General features: G+C 39.9%; 1 protein-coding gene across 1 annotated transcript in view; it reads left to right on the top strand.

Annotated features, from left to right (window-relative positions):
- Positions 1–20,405, top strand: part of PEPD (peptidase D) — a 228,231-nt gene that overhangs the window by 63,404 nt on the left and 144,422 nt on the right. The window contains exons 8-9 of the mRNA XM_026652794.1: positions 11,061–11,136; positions 13,373–13,419. Coding sequence (XP_026508579.1) covers positions 11,061–11,136; positions 13,373–13,419 — 123 coding nt within the window. The remainder of the gene's footprint in view (positions 1–11,060; positions 11,137–13,372; positions 13,420–20,405) is intronic.

Here is a 20,405-nt window from a genome sequence, read left to right as displayed (position 1 = left end):
TGCCCCAGTGTGACCCACTCCCTTGCAGAGTCCTGTTCTGGCAGAGATGAGAAGTAGGACTCTCTGCAACCAAGAACATGATCTTTGAGTAACCTGACAAGCTGGCTTAGCAGCAGAGATCAGGGCTACATTTCTGACCTCCCTGCAGGAGGTACTCTCTCACTTTACTCGCCTGCTTCTTCTGACTATTTGTTACAAGTAAGAGGCAAGAAAAGGGGGACATCTCTAGTTGCAGGTGGATTGAGTGGAGCTACAAACCCTACTCCTGAGCCAGCTTGTCCGTCTGATGAAGACCCTGCTCTGGGTTGCAGGGGATACTGTGCTGAAGGAAATCAGCTTTCACTGACGCGAAGCTTAGCCTTATCAGTGAGTTCTCAGGATACTGGAGAAATAGGACAGCGGCACTCTGGAGGGCTTCAAGTAGTGTCTGGGCATATCCCAGACCCCTTCATCTCAGGGCCTCCATCCCACCCAGATACTCGATGTTCCCCTGTATCTCTGCTCACCTTCCCTGTTTTGGGAATTGGTATGTATCCCTTAGGGGAGTTAAGGGATAGAGGGACTTGAGGCTACAGTATGTGCAGGTGGGAGAGTCAAGGTGGATGGGGGATGTGAGGTAGAAGTGTAGGGGAGGAAATCAGAAGGAAAGTATGAATTGAATTTGAAGAGGTTGGTGGAACTAGCAGTGGTGCAGAAAGAATCTCCTTCCTATATTGTACTTGTATGCTAGAGAAGAACTCTGGGCCTCGTTCTTTCCCAATTTAAAAAATAGCACTTGGTATGCTTTCTCAGGGCACATAGCTCTTCAGAAAATGACAGCTACAGCAGAAGAGTTCAGGTTTTCTGTCCCCGTGTAATTGAGAGGAATTTGTAAAGGTTGGTGTGTTCTTCATAACTTGGAAGTGTCAAGCAAGTGTTTTTTTGGGGGGGTAAGGAGCCTAGATGTTTGGGTGATATGGCATATGCACTAAGACTACCTTAATTAATGGTTTCCTTGGCTTTTTCAGTTTGTATCTAAGCAACATTAGCTGAAAAGCAATACATTTTTGGAATGAGGAATATATTTTTTTTAGAATATCGAATAGTTTGGGTCATTTTGTATACTACATTTCATGACAGGGATGCACAAAAAGTCTTCTCCTTAAAGTTGAATTGATTAATTTGAGTTGTATTTTTCCATTGACACATTTATTCTTTCACATTTTAGCAAAAGCTATAGCATTTTGTTTTCCATTATATTTGTTGGCGAAATCCCATTTTGTCATAATTGGCAACTAAAGGTTAAATGACTGAGCCTTCTGAAGCAACAATAAATGTGATCTAGAGTCTCCCACTGTCCTCCAACACCCTGCTGGGACAAAGGTTCAGTACTGACAAGAGTGTATGCTAAATTATGGGTCTGATGTCCCCCACACTCTATAAGCCTCTGTTTTCAAAGTTTTCTAATTAAACTGCTTTATCATGCAGTTTAAAAGATGAAACATATAAAAAGAACTTGACCGGAAAACTGAATTTTTTTGCAGTTATTGCAGAAGTTTTTTGTTTTAGATTATTTACATATCCAATACAATTTAAAACATACATTTAAGTGCTTTATTTAAAAGGTCAGTTAAAAAATATAAAACACATATGCTGGATATGTAGTATATTTTAAATATTGAAGTCGCCCGCCCCCTCCTCCTCCCCCCCGGGAAAAACACAACACAGACACTGAACCAGTTTGACTTCGTATGTCAGTCAGAATGAAGTTTTCCTACAATTGCACAATGGGCTATTGTCAGTCTATAGTCCCAGTGTCTGTCTACCATAATGCTGATCGCCACATCAGTCATTTTATTGAAATAGAAATAAAGTAATTGCAATGAAAAGTTGTCACTGGATAAATGTGTCCCAGTTGGAACATGACTAAAAGCCATCCTTTTGCCTTGGCATTTATCTGACAGAAGCAGCTCATTACTCATAGTCACTGTTCTATTTCATTGCTTTTGCTTCTTTAATTGAATAGAATCAAGCAATAAAATTCCAATTGTTATATAATGTTTTCAATAATTTTGGTATTTTAATAACATGTAGTATATCTTAGAGGGGTTATCTGAACAGTGGGCAAGAAGCATTTAGCAGTGTCTGAACATTTTGTTTATATATGCTGTATTTCACTAGCAACTTTAGGAATGATGAACTTGAGTGTTTGTGGTCAGTTTCATGTCTTCTGTGCTTTCTGTATATTTTGAGGGACAGCTGCAACTTTTTTTCTTTTGTTTGAGTGGATCCTGCTACAAATGAGAAAATTGCTATGTAGCTAACTTTGCCACGTTTTAAAACTGGGCAGGAGTTTTGTGAGTGCATTTATATGTATATTTCATGTTTTCATTATTTCTATAGAAAACTTGTAATACTTTGATCAGTTAGTGCTTGGTCTGTAAAGTTATGCTTAAGATCTCAAAGATCATTTTGTGTTCATTATACAACGTATAACTTGTCCATTTAAAATCTTTGGGTAACTAAAAATAAATTGTATTGTTGGATAATTTACCAATAAGGCAAGTGGGCATAGGAAATCCTGTAATTTTAGCACTTTTACACCATAGGCATATAGTTTAAGGATAGGTTCAGGCTGTGCAGAAGTGAATTAGCAATCAGGGAATGGGTATGAATCATAGGATTTTGGAATTGCAGGATGTAGGCAATACAGAGCCTTTGTTGAAAGAAAGAAAGAAAGCGACTAAGAAAATGCAGAAGGAGGTTGTTTAATAATATTCAGTTACTGTTTTTGTGAAAACAGTAAAAGGATTACTTTGTTTGATAGTTTAAAACAGATAGTAGATCAGATTATTCTTCTTCGAGTGCTTCCTCATGTCAATTCTATTCTAGGTGTGTGCATGCCCACATGCACAATCGTTGAAGATTTTTGCCTAGTAGTATCCGTAGGGTTGGCTGTGGCACCCCGTTGAGTGTTGCGCTCATGCCCTGGTATATTAAGCGCCACCGGCCCTATGCCTCTCAGTTCCTTCTTATCACCCATGACAGTTGGTCAGAGTGCCTTGTCTTGCATTGCAAGAGTGTTAGTGGTTCTTTACAACCCATTGTCTATCTTCTTTGTATATTGTTTGTAGGTACTTAGTTAGCCATTGTGTTAAGTGTTAGGTTTGTTTGGTAGTTAGAGTCCCAACTGGGACTTCACCCTGGAGCAGGGCATGCCCCATTCCCCCAGCTTCAAACCATGCTCGTTATGCAACAGGGCTTTTCTCCAAGCTCACGGACGCAAGGCTCCATGGCCTTAAAGACTCCCGTGCCACCCTCCATTCCTTGGGCCTTCATACCCCTGAGCTGTTCTGTCTTCCGCCTCCCCAGTTTAGGTCCTGGGGGGACTCCCTGGCTGAGTACCTAGAGGAAAAAGGACAGACTAGGAGTTTAAGAGTTGACACCGGTCGTCTTCCCATTCATCTGCTCAGCCTGACACTTCCAGTAACCAAGGAAGCCAGAAACAGGCATTTTGAGAGTACGCTCGAGGACGGCGCCGTCATATCCCAGTATCTACCCTCCTACTCTTTCCTCAACCACCTGTGCCCCTTCCAGTCGGCCTGGTCATGGCTGACCTTGGACCATTGGGTGCTCAACATAATATCTTCAGGTTACACTGTGCAGTTCGTGGCTGACCCTCCCTCCCGTCTTCCTTCCCTGTCACTCTTCAGGGACCCTTCTTACAAGAACCTTCTGCACCTGGGGGCAAAGGAGGAGGTCCCTGAAGACATGAAAGGGAAAGGTTTCTACTCCTACTTTCTACTTCCAAAAGCAAAAGGGGGCCTCAGACCCATTCTGGACCTGTCACCTCAACAAGTATCTCAAGAAGTTGAAGTTTCACATGGTTTCCCTGGCGTCCATCATCCGCTCCCTGGATCCGGGAGACTGGTTTGCTGCCCTCGACCTGAAGGACGCATATTTCCATATTTTCCCAAGACACAGACGCTTCCTCCATTTTTGTTTGGCCAGTGCCATTTCCAGTTCACTGTGCTGCCCTTCGGTCTCTTGTCAGCCCTGAGAGTGTTCACAAAGTGCATAAAGCCAGTGGCCGCTTACCTGAGGCATTGAGGTGTTCAAATTTACCCATACCTCAATGACTGGCTAATAAATGGCTGGTCCCGGGATCGGGTGTGTTGTCGTCTTGATCTGGTTTGCTCCACCTGCCACAACCTGGGGCTATTAATAAATGAGAAAAAGTCAACCTTAGTTCCAGCGCAGTGCATAGAGTTCATTGGAGTGGTCCTTGATTTTACTCGGGCCAGAGCCTTCCTCTCCGAGGCCTGGTTACGAGCCATGGCGGACCTGATCTCGTACATTTAAGTCCACTCTCTCACCACCGCTCACACTTGCCTGCAGTTGTTGGGCCACGTGGCAGCCTGCACTTACGTGGTCTGGCACGTGCAGCTCCACCTCAGGCCCCTGAAGGCGTGGCTAGCATCAGTCTACATCCCCAATAGAGAGATCATGGACCATGTAGTCAGGGTCCCGGACCACATACTGTCATCACTCGCACAGTGGCAGAATCTTCCATCGGTGTTGAAGGGAATTCCCTTCATGGCTCCATCCCCATCGGTGACCCACATCTTTGATGCCTTGGACCTGGGGTGGGGAGCCTACCTGGGTGATCTCAGCATGCAAGGTCATTGGTCTAGTCACGATCGCTCCTTACACATTAATGTCAGGGAGCTCAGAGCAGTTCACTTGGCCTGCCAAGCCTTCCTACCTCACATAAAAAGCAGGGTGGTTCAGGTCCTGACGGACAGTACAGCAGCTATATTCTATATCAACAAGCAAGGTGGAGCCAGATCATCTGCCCTTTTGCCAAGAAGCCCTCGGGCTTTGGGGCTTCTGTGTACAACACAACATCCATGTCATAGCTGCACACCTCCCCGGGGCCAGGAACACTTTGGCAGATCGCCTCAGCAGGACCTTCTTGTCTCATCATGAGTGGTCCCTCCATTCAGAAGTGTTTAGCCTTGTCTTCCAGAGATGGGGGACTCCCCGGGAGGATCTGTTCACTTCCAGGCAGAACAGGAAGTGCCATGTTTTCTGCTAGATTCAGGGGATTGACAGAGGCTCACTGTCAGATGCTTTTCTGCTCCTGTGGTTGGGGGCTCTGATGTACGTCTTCCCTCCAGTGCTGTTAATTCAGAGTCCTCATGAAGATCAAGCAGGACAGGGCGAAGATGATCCTCATAGCACTGGCTCGTCCACGCTAGCACTGGTTCGGCACGCTGCTAGACCTCTCAGTGGCTCTTCTGTTCCAGCTACTGCTCCAGCTGGACCTGCATGGTCCCAAAACCATGGTAGTCTTCTGCATCCGAACCTGACGGTGCTACACCTGGCAGCTTGGATGCTGCATGGTTAAATGCGGAGGAGCAGGAGTGCTCAGCTGGTGTCCAACAGGTCCTGTTGGGCAGCAGAAAAAGCCCTCCACCAGAGTAACTTACCTGGCCAAATGGAAGCGGTTTGCTTGTTGGTCCTCAGATAAAGGCATTTGGCCCAAGCAGGTCTCGCTACAATTAATTCTGGACTACCTTCTGCATCTCAAGCTCCACAGCCTGTCCTTTTCAACTGTTAAGGTCCACTTTGCCACTATCTGAGCTTTCCATTCAGCACTCGTGGGTAGGTTGATTTTTGCTCAGTACATGACTGCCAGGTTCCTCAAGGGCCTCGAGCGCCTCTACATGCAAGTCAGGGACCCCGTCCCGCTGTGGGACCTGAATCTTGTGCTGTCACAGCTCACAGGACCGTCCCTTTGAGCCTCTGGCTTCCTGTTCTCTCCTCCTCCTTTCCTGGAAGGTCACGTTCTTGGTTTCAATAACATCTCTGAGTCTCTGAGATTAGGGTGCTTACCTCAGAACATCTCTTTACGGTCTTTTACAAAGACAAGGTCTAGCTGTGACCACACCCGGCTTTCTTGCCTAAGGTGATCTCACAGTTTCATACGGGCTAGGACATTTACTTACCTGTCTTTTTTCCAAAGCCGCATAATTGAAGGAGGAGCATAGGTTGCATTTCCTAGACGTCAGGAGGGTGCTAACCTTCTACATTGAAAGAACCAAGCCATTCTGCAAGTCAACGCAATTGTTTGTCATGGTGGCCAACAGGATAGAAGGTCATCCAGTGTCCGCTCAAAGAATTTCTTCTTGGACACTACCTGTATTCGCTGCTGCTACAATCAGGCAAAGGTGCCCCCTCCAGCATTCGTAACCGCCCAGTCAACCAGAGCGTAAGCCTCGGGCAGCTTTCCTACCCCAAGAGCCTATCCAGGACATCTGTAGGGCAGCCACCTGATCGTCCGTCCACACATTCATGTCCCATTACACACTTACCCAGCAGGCCTGGGATGATGCTGGCTTCAGTAGATCAGTGCTGCAAGCCACAAGACCTTGAATTCTGAGCTCACTTCTGAGGATACTGCTTGTGAGTCACCTAGAATGAGTAAGCACTAAAAGAAGAAAAAATGGTTACCTACCTTTTCATAATTGTTCTTCAAGATGTGTTCTCATGTCCATTCCATTATCTGCCCTCCTGCCCCTTCTGTCGGAGTTGCTGGCAAGAAGGAACTGAGAGGGCGTAGGACCAGCAGTGCCTAATATATGCAGCACTCAAGGGGGCGCCACAGCCCACCCTACGGATACCGCTAAGGCAAAAATCTCCAATGACTATGCACGGAGCACACACACCTAGAATGGAATGAACATGAGCAACACATCTCGAAGAACAACAGTTATGAAAAGGTAGGTAACAATTTTTTACTCTGTTTTTCTTACTCAGCTTTTTTTTCCATTGCTTTAATGAAAAGATTTCCATAGCATAGTAGTTTGCATTAATTAATTCTTCTAACAGAATAATTATTATAAAATAAATTGTAACCTTAAATTCATAAAACCCAGTAAATTTGGATTTAGGGTTGTCCCAGATCTTTAATGCAGCTCCTTAGCACACCACTGGATATGGGAATTTTTATTGCAAGATTACATAGTCTCTTACAATTATGGACTAATTTTTGAAGATACAATAAACTGTGTATGAAATATTTATATCAGATAATGCACGTAAATAGGTTTGAAGAGTTAGAGTTTATATTTTCCTTGAAGTTCTTAACACTTATTTGAACTGAATCCTAGAGAGAGAACTTAACGGACATAAATATAACAACAACTGTGGAAAAAGTGGCTTTTGAAAATTAAATGTATAAAGTAACAGCAGAATTTTGAAAGGATCAAGGCAACTCAGTTCTGTGTGATTTTGTTGCTTATCTAGATATATAGGCCAGTTGTAAATTGGTAGCACTTGCCCAAAATGCAAGACTTAAGATGAAGTGAACAAAGAGTGAGTTGTGCACACAGTTCAAAAAGATTTAGATCTTCCATGGAAAGCAGCTAAGAGATTGACAAATGGATTTACATTAAATATAAATAGGACTGATATCTTGCTTTCATTTTTTACCCATATAGTTACTTCCCAAGGGACCCAGATCACTCGTACATTTTTGCATATACACACAGAAGCAAATAAGTTAGAAAACAGGATGTTTATATGTCTCTGGAGACCAGAATACACCATCTAAGGAATTCACAATTAAGTTATACCGTAGCCATGCTAATGACTTGTTTGGATCATTTCATTAATAGAGAGTAGGTTTTTGGTATGTTGGGCATGACCATTTTGAAATTTAGCCAGTTAAAATTAGTTTCATGCACCAAAGTGTTTCTATTTTAAAATTTTTCTCTCCCCTGTTGCTGTGTGAAAGACCCACAAAGAGGAGAAACTGCCTATGCAGAAAGTGCATATAAAAGCACAAAGTATACGTATGAGTGAATAGGGGAGATAGGAAAAACAAATCTTTTTCTATTCTAGTTTTAGTAATCATAGGTTACATCTAACAATAGCTTTATTTTTTAAAAAAATCATACAAGTGTGTGGATATTTTTAATTGACTGCATTCAGTAATTTAGCTGTTAATCTGAGGCTCAGTTTACATACCAACTATGTATATTCTGCATTTGCATTAGCTTGAGCCAGTAAACAATTTTTTTCCATTCAAATATTAATGAAAGTATGCATATTTGGCCACAAGCTATTTTTAATAGGATGCTTAAGTCCATATTAGTACACAAATACAGTATTTTCTTCTCCTTACTAGGGAGAATTATCTTAAAAAGTATAAATATTAATTATTGAAAATAGTAGGACTTTCACCATTTGGCTTGTCTTGCAATGTGAAACTCACTGCTCTTTACAGAAATCCAGAGAAACTGGACTTCGTGCAGGGAAATGATGAGGGGCTTGGAGGAAGAGAAAGGGATATCCTGCATCCAAAGCCCACAAAGCAGGCTGAAGCCCCTCCATGGTTGCTACCCTAATCTGCTGGCTGGAATATAGTCAGCTGTCCTTCTGCACTCTGTACCTGGAGATTTTGAGCCATGTAATCATAAATTCAATAGCCCAACAACCCCATCCGAGGAAGTCTTCTCGGGTCTGATTCAGATCACCACTACTACCACCACCACCACTGTGGCTTGGAGTGCAGCGGTTTCTGGGCAGTTGGACTGCCTGCAGCCTCCCCTCATGGCAAGAACTTGTGTAGCAACACTTCACTTGTGTAGTGCAGAGGGCCTTTTGATGGCCCTTCAAGTGAATGGATATTTCCTATAGAGTTGCAATGTTTAAATACCTAGAAACAAGGGTGGTAAATGCTACAGAAATGCCTATAAATAAAACTAATACTAAATAGGATCTCCTTTATGCAAAAGACAACATAAAAGTTATTGTGTAAAGCAGAACACAAAGTTTTAGATAAATGTCTTGACAATAAAGCTTTGTGATCTATTGAGGTAGAGTGGGTTTTAGTCCATACTGTTTGCATATGCAGTTGAGCAGTTAGTAATTTGTCAGGAGCTGATCTCAGTAGGGATTAGACATTAAACTATGAAATAAACTATTTGTGAGGCACCTACAGATTACATATACTGTATATTGAAAGCAATAAAAAGGCAGATCAAACAGGTCTTAAATTGTCCTACTAGCACCTTTGGTATTCCAAAGAACACTATCAGAAATCTATAAACTGGTACTGCCTCAATCTAACAAGAATATAGTTAAGCTGCTATTCCATGTGTCTTCTCCAAAATAGAGCAATTTATCTCCTTACCTGTGGTTGGAATGGGAGAATCTTATACCATTCTGAATTCTTCTCTGGTTTTTCATCCATTCTAAAACACAATTTTTGAATGGTTTATTCCAGTAGTAAAATTCTCATTGTGCTTAATAATTATTTTGTGTTATTTCCTAAGTTGTCAAGAAAAATCTAACCTATTTCCCCTTTACCATGTTTCTGTTTATAATAGAATTTCAGTCTGTGTCAGCAGTTTTATGAAGGTGCCTTGATTGTCACCAGTAAATATTATTTTTGAATGAAATGCACTATGTCCCGCCATCTCAAATAATTCTTGACTTGCAGTCAAGTCTATGGAGAACTTCTCCTGTCACACACACATTGTTGGATGAATAAACAATTTCTGAATTTCATTAAAGCAAACCATGGGAACACAAATATTTAGGCTTGGCAGAATTATTATTTTTTTAATAATTTTGACAGATAAGACTATAATCTTTAAACATTTTTATCGACTTAAATTTTCACAGTTTTGGATAATTATTGGGGAGCAGGCAAGTATTTAATGACAGCAGACATTAAGATTTAAAAAGTTAAAGCTTTATAACTCTTAAAACAGATATTGTCAACATATAAAATACACAAATTAAATATTCTTAAATCAATAAATCATACCTATTTTGAAATATATTTTCGTTGGTTTGTGTGTGTATGATAAAACTGACATTTACAGACATTTATTGATTAAAAATCTAACACTTCCAAGCCTACAAATGTAGATCCGGTTATTCCAAAATAGCATAAACATAGCAAGGTTAAAATAAAAAAGGTAAATGTGGATGACAATTTCAGTACATGGCTGAATTATGATAATTTACAATCAATGCACATGCTTAAGTTTAAATTTGAAAACAAAATTTAAACATCTCCACAAAACTCAATAGCTGTAGTTCTAATATGGGCAGTGCTCTCTGCTTTGACAGTATAAAAAAGGCACTTTAAGGTTGCTTTTGAGATGGACATATGAATGGTATGAAAACATGAAATCCTTAATGTGTAAAAAAAGAATGCAATTTTAATGGAAGAATACGCAATTATCTGCACAGTGTAGATCATATCAAAGTTACTTTTTCTTACTTGAAACATGCAATAAAAAGCACCATAGACTTAATTAAAAGTATATTTTTAACTAATCTCAAGGATTTTGAGTATTGAGACTCATAAGTGTATACACATACATTATTCTATACCTGAGTATTGCTTGGAAACAAGAATTCTGTCAGGAAACAAATACGTGAAGAGAATGAGTAGAGTAGCCTTAATTACTCTTTCCTTTTGTTTTTGGAATCTCATATACTCTTTTATATCAAATGACCGTCCTGTTTGTTTTTTCTTTGATGCACTGAAAATAGAAAGGAGTCTGGGTTGTGCTGCATACAAGCACTTGGAGCCATGGGAAATTCCATAATGTAAAACAGTTTTGTATTGTGTTAAAAATAAATCCGGTGTAGAAATGTTCTGTTTGAAATAGTGTTTGACCCATGACTAAGCGAAAAGCAATGCATTTTTGTAGTTAATGTACACTATATCAGATTTAGAAAATGTTGATTGGGCAAAATTTATGCTCGATATTATTAAAATAATGCAAGTATGTTAAAATGCATGTGACTGCCTTTGCAAGCTTGCTGTGTTAATGGCAAATTAATGCCAACAAAACATTTTCATCTAAAAATGTTCCTTATCTCCTGTTACTTATAATATCTTTTCACTTTAGAAGCATATTTGGTCTAATTCTACCATAGGTTTACATATTATTTCCCTTGATTATTTTTTGTTTTATTCTGTTAAGTTAGTCTGCTGATTTGCATGAAAAATGACTAACCTAACCTCATTCCTTGTATTCTTTTCTTTGAAGTCGTGTGATTAAGACAGACATGGAGTTGGAAGTTCTGCGGTACACCAATAAAATATCCAGTGAAGCTCATAAAGAGGTAATGGATCCTTTACTGTTAATAATTTTTGCTCTTAGTGTAACTGTAGTATTCAGAAAATGTTCCCAGCAACCTGAATTGCTTAGTAATGAAATAATGGAAGAGCTGGATAGAAAGAGAAGGATAATAGCCCTCCTGTTATAGCCCTATAATACACCTTACATTGTCCTTGAGCTCACTGGCTCACTTGTGATGTGGAGGAAATGAAGTTTTTTGGGACAAGAGGCTGGAGTGTCAGTGGAAGGTGACTGTTTGCAATCTATGTAGTCACTATGTTCAGGTAGACTCCCATGCACTTGTGGAGGAGGCCAACAGGTTTCTGACCTGTTCCATTGTGGGGTCAGAATTTTGGGGGCTGTGCACATAGTCCAGATTGCTTGTAGCCTGGGACAGTCAGCAGTTGCTCTCTGTGAGAGTTTTTCATTGCCTTTGGTTGATCAGCTCAGCAGAGGACGGGCCCCTCACTGTTGAGACTGTCAGATCAGGATAGGGCAAATGTCCACCCATGCTCAGTTGAATGTTTAGAGGAATTTTAACTCAGACCCACTGTTTCAGTTGAGGTCTTTGGGAGTGAGTCTGTCTCAGTTGCTAACTTCAGGCAGCACTGGGCCAGCAATAAGACTTTCAATCAAAGTTCATAAATTGTTGACATTTTTATACTATTATAGCATGTGAATTTCTTCCCTGAGGAGAGAAGTCAATGAAGGATTCCAGTGGAGCCTGCCATTCCATAGTTGCCTGGTCTTAATTCCCCTCTGGGTTCTTCATTTAATTCACTTGCAGCCAGGAGTTTTAGCATAATGTTCCCCCTCTTAGAGCCTAATGTATTAAGTTCACACAAAATATACAGTTCTTTTGGTCCTTACAGGCTGAAATCCTTCTTTCCTCCCCCTTTCCCATTTCTCTTACTTCAAGGTTTCAAACTCCTCCCCGTCTGCTGTCCGGTTCCCTCTGATTATCCCCACTTTGGCCTCAGAACCTCTCTGAAGAGACTTTCCCATAGGTCTTTTCTAGCCCCAATCCCTGGGCCCAAACGTCTTTTGCCCTTGGGACAGGGTCTCCAGAGTGCACCTTCCTGGAGCTGTTCTTGACCCCTGGGGAGATTTCCCTAGACCAGGGGTTCTCAACCTTTTCCTTTTTTTTTTTTACTGAGTGGGACCCCCCCAACAGTCTATAAAAACTCCACAGCCCATCTGTGCTGCCAGAACTAGTTTTCTGCATATAAAAGCCAGGGCTGGTGTTAGGGAGTAGCAAGCAGGGCAATTGCCTGGGACTCCAGACCACAGGGGACCCCGCAAATCTAAGTTGCTCAGGCTTTGGCTTCAGCCCCAAGTGGCAGGGCTCAGGGCCCTGAGCTTCAGCCCTGCACAGCGGGGCTTTGGCTTTCCGTCCTGGGCCCCAGTGAGTCTAATGCTGGCCCTGCTTGGTGGGATCCTCTGAAAACTGCTCATGGCCCCCTAGGGGGCTCCGGACCCCTGGTTGAAATCCACTGCCCAAGACCACTAATATGCTGGCTGACCAAAGGAGAGCCTCCTTTCAGGTTTCTCCTCACTCTACGATCCCTCTCTGAGCTAAGAGCACTTATTTTTAATTCTCAGCAGGTGATCACTTGATTCAAGCACCTGATTATCATCCTCCTTTTAACAAGTCTGTCCTCTCTGAGATTTTTATCTCTAGCAGCTGCCTAAAACCTTCATAATAAAGGCAACTCTCAATGAAAGAAAACTGCTAAAAATAAAATATCTCAGTGAACATCTTAGTTTCAGATGATAAAATCCAGATGTGGAATCTCTTTTGTGGGGAGAAAAACCACATGCCAACTTCAGTAACTTTCTTCAGTGACTATAGTATTGTAATTAAAAATTTTTTAAAGCTGTTCCATATTTCACTTCCCTCTGTGTTTTACAAAAGTGAACCTCTTTTGTACCAAATCCAATAGAGCTTTCAGAATTAAGTTTTGACTTGGTAGTATTTTGATTATCCATGTCATTTTATTCAGGTACACTTAAAACTACTGAGCTTATTTTATTACATGAAATTGCAACTATTCATAACTATTAAAATAATAGAGTTTGATTTCTAACCTGATTTTTCAATATTTTAATATAGATTTATAGGTAAATGATGTATATAATATATTTTTAAAATATAGGTTCTCTGAAAATCAGTCATTAAGTAATATTATCTTAATATACCTTCTTACTAAGAATGTCCCATGTTAATATGTATCCCATAGGTAATGAAGGCAATAAAAGTGGGTATGAAAGAATATGAGATGGAGAGGTAAGAGCGCCTCTTTCTGCATTTATTATAAAAATAGAAAAAAGTATTTATGTTAACAGTAAAAGCAACAGTTGAGGAAAAGCAATAACATTGACTGAAGGGAGATTGAGAGCTCATTGCTGTTTCAAGATTGTGTTTGAAGCATTATTTTTATTATTTACAAGAGGCATTTCATCAGTTCAGCCATGTCTTTGATGGTGGTTGATTATCTTTGGATATGACTTAGTGCAGGATAATTCTGTTCTTGGACTTTCTGTAATTTACAGAAACTTTACAAAATAACCAGTATTATTGCTTGAATGCATCCAATAAAAGTTTTAGGGGTAAACATTGCCATTATGCCTGTTATGCTTACAGGGCCACATATGCGTATTTGAGGAGCTCATAAAATGTTCCGAGGTGCTCAGTTACATTTCAGCTACAATTAGAGGCAGCATTGCTTACCCTGTGAGCTTCACTATGCTTGACCTGTGATGGAAGGATGAGGGGCTCACCCTCTTAGGCTCACATTAGCTAGTGGGTATTATCATATTTCTTGAGACAAATCATTTGGAGTACTATGCATGTACCTATGTATTCAGTAACAACATGTACTATGTGAGACATTATTTCTGTCTTTTGACCTTGCCTGAAACCAGAATGAAACTTGTCATATAGTATACTAGGATTAATGCAACAAATGAAATCTGAAGCTAGACGGCAACAGTGTTTACCAAACCACTGAAAGAAAAGGTAAATTTGAAATGGGAGCGTTTTAGGATGTTACCAGGTTTAGAGTACTGGACAGCCATTTAAATAAGGGTTTGACTTCTGTTAATTGAATAGACTAGTGGCATGTCTAGATATGAAGGTGATAAATTTTCAACTTCTTTATCAAAATTTCATCCATTAGCTCATCAGCAATGTAACTGTCCTCAAAATTGCTTTATAAAAATGTCCATATTAGCAATAATAATTAATATTTACACAGCGCTTTCCATCTTCAAAGTACTTACCAATTGTGAGATATTTCTCAGACATCTGTCTTTCTTGACAGTTGTCTGCAGATTCCAGAAAGACTTGTATTTTGCTATGTTACAGAGGTAAATTGCTGGTCAAAATAAGGAAGATCAAGGGAACCTGATATTTGATATCTTTAAGAATTAGGGCATAAGGCCTCTAATTCTACTGAAGAGTAAACAATATGGGCAAGCAAACCACAGTTATTTCTAAATAATAAAATATTTTAATAAAACATACCTGCTCTATTGAATATGCTTTAAACTGTTTTGCTGAGTACAATTACGTATCCTGCAAAAGCTAATGGGGAACAGCTCATAATATGTGTGTGTGCACACTTTGTTCACCCATTCCCAACTGTAAACACCTACAGTAAAATTCTGGCTTCACTGAAATCAGTGGGAGTTCTATCAATGCCTTCAGTGGTTCCAGGATTTCACCCCTAGCACCTTTGAACATTATGATCCTGGTAATCCAGTCTTAAAACTACATGAGGGATTCAAATACACGCTCTATATTTCAGGGCAGAGCATCTCATTTCTCAGTTTTCTCTGTAGCTAGCTTCTCCCATACATTTCCATTTTCAACAGATTACTTGCTGCTGATGATAAAAAGGGATGTAGGCAACTGCCTATTAAACCCTTTTAAAATTGCCTTCTGTTCTTCCATTTTGATACATTAGACTTTTTGAAAGAGGTTGAGGTCATTCTATGATGAAAGAGGTCTCAGTGGGCTACCTGTGTGATGTCGGCCTTTGTTATCACACTGGATGTTTCTACAACTACAGTTAGAACTTGAGCTTCCACTATTATGCAGAATATCTTGCATGCTTCAGCTTTCATCATCTGATCACTGTTCCAGAAAGAAGAAAGTGAATAATTTAAAATATTTCTGAACCCTTTTGGGTAAGAGGCATGTCAATAAAGTATAAGGAAATACAATTTTAGAAAGAGGCCAGGAGATTACTCAGACTGCATGCAAATACACCAGTTAATGTGGTCTAATATATGAAATGTCAAAGAATTTAAAAAATATGTATAGAAAGATATCCAGAACATACATAGTAGCCTTTTAAGCTGTTGATTCTGTTGTACAGCAACAAGCAGCTTGCACCCTGCAACTTAATCTATGAGAAATATATACCTTAGATAGTAGCAAAGAGTCATTGCCAGGTAAGTTATCATTTAAGCAGTTCAAACTTTCCTTAAGAGAATAAAGAAGTTTAAGTCCATGTGAAGAAGTTATTTTTCATTCTCCCACACCCTCATCCCAGGAATTTAGTTGTCACTCTGCTGACTTTCTGAACTATTTTTGCCAAATTCCACCTTTGTGTACACGTGCACAAATCCAATCAGTGGCTGTGGGTTTTGTGCGAAGATGTTTGAAAACAGACATTGACCCTTACATATACATGTCTTGGAAAACAGGTTTATAAAACACTTTTTTCATATTGCTTTACTGTATGTGTACCTGTGTGAGCACATATGATCTACACCTGCCTTCTGGCAGGAGGAGTGGGGTAGCCATGCCAGCTCTTTTCCCTCCTTTCAGGTCCTGAAGGGTTGTCTTTCCCTTGCTATTTTGATCAAATATCCCTCCCACTGAGATGTAGGGGATAGCAGAAAGTTTTATTATAGTCTAGAAAACTTTTTATATAATAAGCAATATAAAGAAAGTATATTTCCATTTCTATGATTTTTGGATCATTCTCTGAGAATTAATTGGAAGGAAGTATAGTAAATTGTGGCAAACTCTCTAGATAATCATCTTTTATTACTAGGGTTGAAAGCTAACTTCAGAAATATGCTGAAAATATTCTGTATGATTAAGGCTTAGTGAATGATGTTAAACCAGAAACACATTAGTACAGAGGTATATCAAAAGATCAGCATATTTAACTTCAGGCACAGTCAACCCCCCCTTTTTTTAACTTGATGTTCTTTAACTTTAATAACTGATCAGTTAACTTTAGAGAGACAGTCATGCCAGTTATCTACAAATAGTAATTCAAAGCATGAACATAAAACTGTTTCTGTAGATCATGCTTTGGATTTGCTCTGGCAGTGTTAATTAATATTGGTAATTATCTGGTATTTTAATTGAAATAGCTCTTTATGATCAAGGTGTAGTACAGCCAATACATTGTTAAACTACAACAAAAGGTTACCAGAGATCTGTTTAGCATGGGAGAAAACGTAATGAAGTAATAAAAGCCCAGTAGTTCAGTCAAGCTGTTCTACATAAATGTATCTATAAAACTATTTCGGCTGAAAGTGCTAATTAGGAACCTATGATTATCTATTTTATCACCTTTTGAAATTATGCCAGTATCTGACCTTTCCTGTGCACCCATCCATGTTCACTAGTCTCCAGGTTACTGCTTTTCATCTGTTGTTTTTGTTAGTTTAATATTTAAAAAGTCAAATTATGACTACAGTGGTTTGAGCATTGGCCTGCTAAACTCAGGGTTGTGAGTTCAATCCTTGAGGGGGCCACTTAGGGATCTGGGGCAAAATCAGTACTTGGTCCTGCTAGTGAAGGCAGGGGGCTGGGCTCGATGACCTTTCAGGGTCCCTTCCAGCTCTATGAGATAGGTATATCTCCATATATATTATAATTTCTATTTCTTATTGGAAGAGGAGGACAATTTGATATCTTTATTTTTACTTTATATTCTGTCAGTTTGATTTGATCATAAAGCAGTACAAAAACGCATTGCAGTAAAAGAGGAAGAGTGTAGAGAGGAACCAGTTTACTTTATCATAAGCGCAGTCCTATTAGCTGTTTTGTGTATTGATTTTCCCCCCTTTCCCTGTCTGAATGTTGTCCATTGTGCTTGTAAGCTCCTCAGAGCAAGGTTCTATATCTGTAAAGTCCCTAGCAAATGAGTTCACACACATTTCTGTGCACATTAAACTATAGTGTACTTAATGTTGCTCCTGATAACAGGACAGAGTTAAAGACATAAACTGAAGGTCGGACTTGGATAGTTGGATGTCGGTATATGTAGCCACCTCTGAATCCTTTGTAGTTGTGGAGACCAGGAGGATTGCAAAGCTGTTGTGCAGACAGCTTTAGGCTAGATTGTACCCTAGAGTCCTGGCCCTGTACTGAAGATTGTGTGGGCACAGTTCCCAATGAAATATTGGGAGACAAATTGTGAGGAATGAAAGAAACTTGATTGATCCTACCATTTTGATCTACCACTGTTAATTCAAATTATACCCTTAGTGGCACAAGAGCTGAGTACTGTCATATGCTACTGTAATAAAAATAATAAGGAATAAGCTTAAAAGTAAAGATAATTAAAACCCACTGTCTCATGGCAGTGACATTAAGAATAAAATACTGAGAAGACTACTAAAAAAATTTTCTTTCCTGACTTGCAGTATTTACAGTATATTTCTACTCCCTACTTCACTTCACAGCTTGATAAACGGATTTGAGTTCTTTATCCTATATCCTTTTCAGTGTTGTCCCTGATTTCTAAGTCAGAGTTTAGACTATGAGATGAGTTGCTGTCATATCTGTCAATGTTAAATTTCCACTATCTGTGAAGGTCTGCAAGCACTTTCACGGATTACAGCTCTCATCTTTTATTTATCTCTCTCTTCTGCTTCGTTGGAACAAACTGAAAAGGGAAAATAGCAAGACCCATTTTAGTTTCCTCTGGGTATTTTCCTTTTGCCAAACAGTTATTCTGGATTTTTTACTTTCTATCTTTTAGTTGCTTTTGTTCTTTGAATGTTCTGGGAAAATCATATTGCTCACTACAGCAATTGATCTCTAAAACTTTTGTATTTAATTTTTCATGCTAAGCCCAATTTACAAATTTTGAATTTCATTTCGGTACAGTCTTGTAATTCCTCAACATGTTTTATATACATGATTAGTAAATAAATTGACCTTATTACATTTACTTACAGCAGACATAAAAACACCCCTCCCCCCCAATTTCTACAAGATTGAGGAACGGTGAATTCAGCTGACAATAGCTTCTGATACGGGAACAGATGTTACATTGTTCCATGACTGTCAATGGTACTATGTATCTTACAGGTAGGAGTTGTTAGTACTGTGGAAGTGGCATGGAGGCATTTTGCTCCCGAAAACTGTAGGTCTCTTGTTGTGTAATTTTTAAAGATTGTGCATGTACCCTCCCACCCCCTTTTTTTTCTCCTGTGAGAAGTATAAAGAAATCCCAAAAAATGTGTATGGAGGGGAGTAAATTTTATTTTTTAAATTTTTTCTTGTTTTATCTTTTCTGTTCCATAATGATACAGAATTCTGTCATATACCAATTACCATGTGTGATGGTTTAGTACATGTCTGCATGCGTCTGGACCAATCTGCAAACTTCATTTCATTTTGTGAATGCTATTTTAATTATAAGACTATACTGTGCATACATTTATGCCTTTTACCCTTCAACTTGTGCTGAAACCTCGAGTGAGGTATCAGGAAAAATTCTTGCACCTACTGGAAGACTAACAATATAAATCAATCCCCTGTTCAAACGTCAGTACCAGATGACACCCAGAAGATCCAGCTCTGCCAGATGGGCTTGTATCCAAGCCAGAGCATCACCTGATGAGGGATTTGAAGCAACTGAGGGAACTGCAACTTTATTTAAAACAAAACAAAAAAACTTGCTTCAGGAAGAAGGGGAGGGATTAAAGCAGGCCCAGAAGCAGACAAGTCTGTGTAGTAATAAAAGGAGAGGAGGAATCCTGGACCTTCTAAAAAAGACACTAACCAAATCCCAAAGGGCTCTTGGAGTGATGAGGAAACTGAGGAAGGGATTTGTGTGAAGGATTTGTTTTCCATAGGTCATATCTATGTTGTGCTGTCTAAGAGTAAAGTGTGTGTGTGTGTGTGTGTATGTGTATGTTTAGAAATTACTTTGTAGAATCTCTGGTGCTTGCTTTCACTGCCTTAGTCCCAAAGAGACAAACAGTAAAGCAGAGGATACACAGCTTCAGTGGAACTCTGGGAGCGTGTATTAGCTATTGGAGAGGTTTATAAGAGCAAGCCCTAGTTTCAGGACCTAGGCAATTGGACTTCAGGTTCTTCACAGCTGAGAGGTGTCAGATACAGGATCTGCATCTAGAGTGTGCATGGAGGCCTAGAACTAGAGAGAGATGGACAGCTTGTGGGATCCTGCGGTAACCTTCCACCACCAGAGCTCTTCTAGAGTTTTAACACCATGGATTTAATTTTTCACTATGTTAGATTAGATTACAAACTCTTTGGGGCAGGGACTGTCTTTTGTTCTTATTTGTACAGCACCTAGCACAATGGAGTCTTTGTCCATGACTGGGTTCCTATGTATAACTGTAATACAAATATTTATAACAAATTGAACTTAATACTGAGTACTATGCAAGTTTTTTTTGTAGAAGGTTGTGATATATACATTGTTGGTTTGATGCTGGGAACCGTGGCCAGTGGGAGTGCGGGGGCACCATTTGGGGTGGGGCAAAGGCAGCGTGCAGAGCCACCTGCCACGCCTCTGCCTAGGAGCAGCAGGGACAGGTCGTCGCTTGCAGGGAGCAGCCCAAGGTGAGCAACCCCCGGATCTGGCACCCCGAAACCCCTTCCGCGCCCCAACCCTCTGCCAGCCCCGCACTACCCGGACTATAAACTGGCATTTAATGAAGATCAGAAATGCCGGTTTATAGAGCTTTTCGGTTGGTGAAGTGCTGGATAAAACAGCTTTTACTGTAGTTAAAAAGGTTTTCCTAATATCTAATGTGCCTGATCCAAGTTTAAAGTTGTGTCATTGACACTCTGTCTGACACTCTTCTATTATAACTTTTTGCCACTTACAATATTTCATTATTATTTTTCTGTTGCTTACCCTTCTAGAGACCAAAGGGTACAGAGCCTTGATTTTTATCTAGGTTTTCAGTCTGATTGAAAATGACCAGCAATATAAACCTGTAGCTCTTTCTTTGAATACATATAAACTCAAACATGTCTACAGT

This window comes from Terrapene carolina, unplaced genomic scaffold, assembly GCF_002925995.2.
Source record: "Terrapene carolina triunguis isolate 2854851 unplaced genomic scaffold, T_m_triunguis-2.0 Scaffold130, whole genome shotgun sequence".
In the NCBI taxonomy this organism is placed as follows: Eukaryota; Metazoa; Chordata; order Testudines; family Emydidae; genus Terrapene; species Terrapene triunguis.
This window is presented reverse-complemented; position numbering and strand designations above follow the sequence as displayed.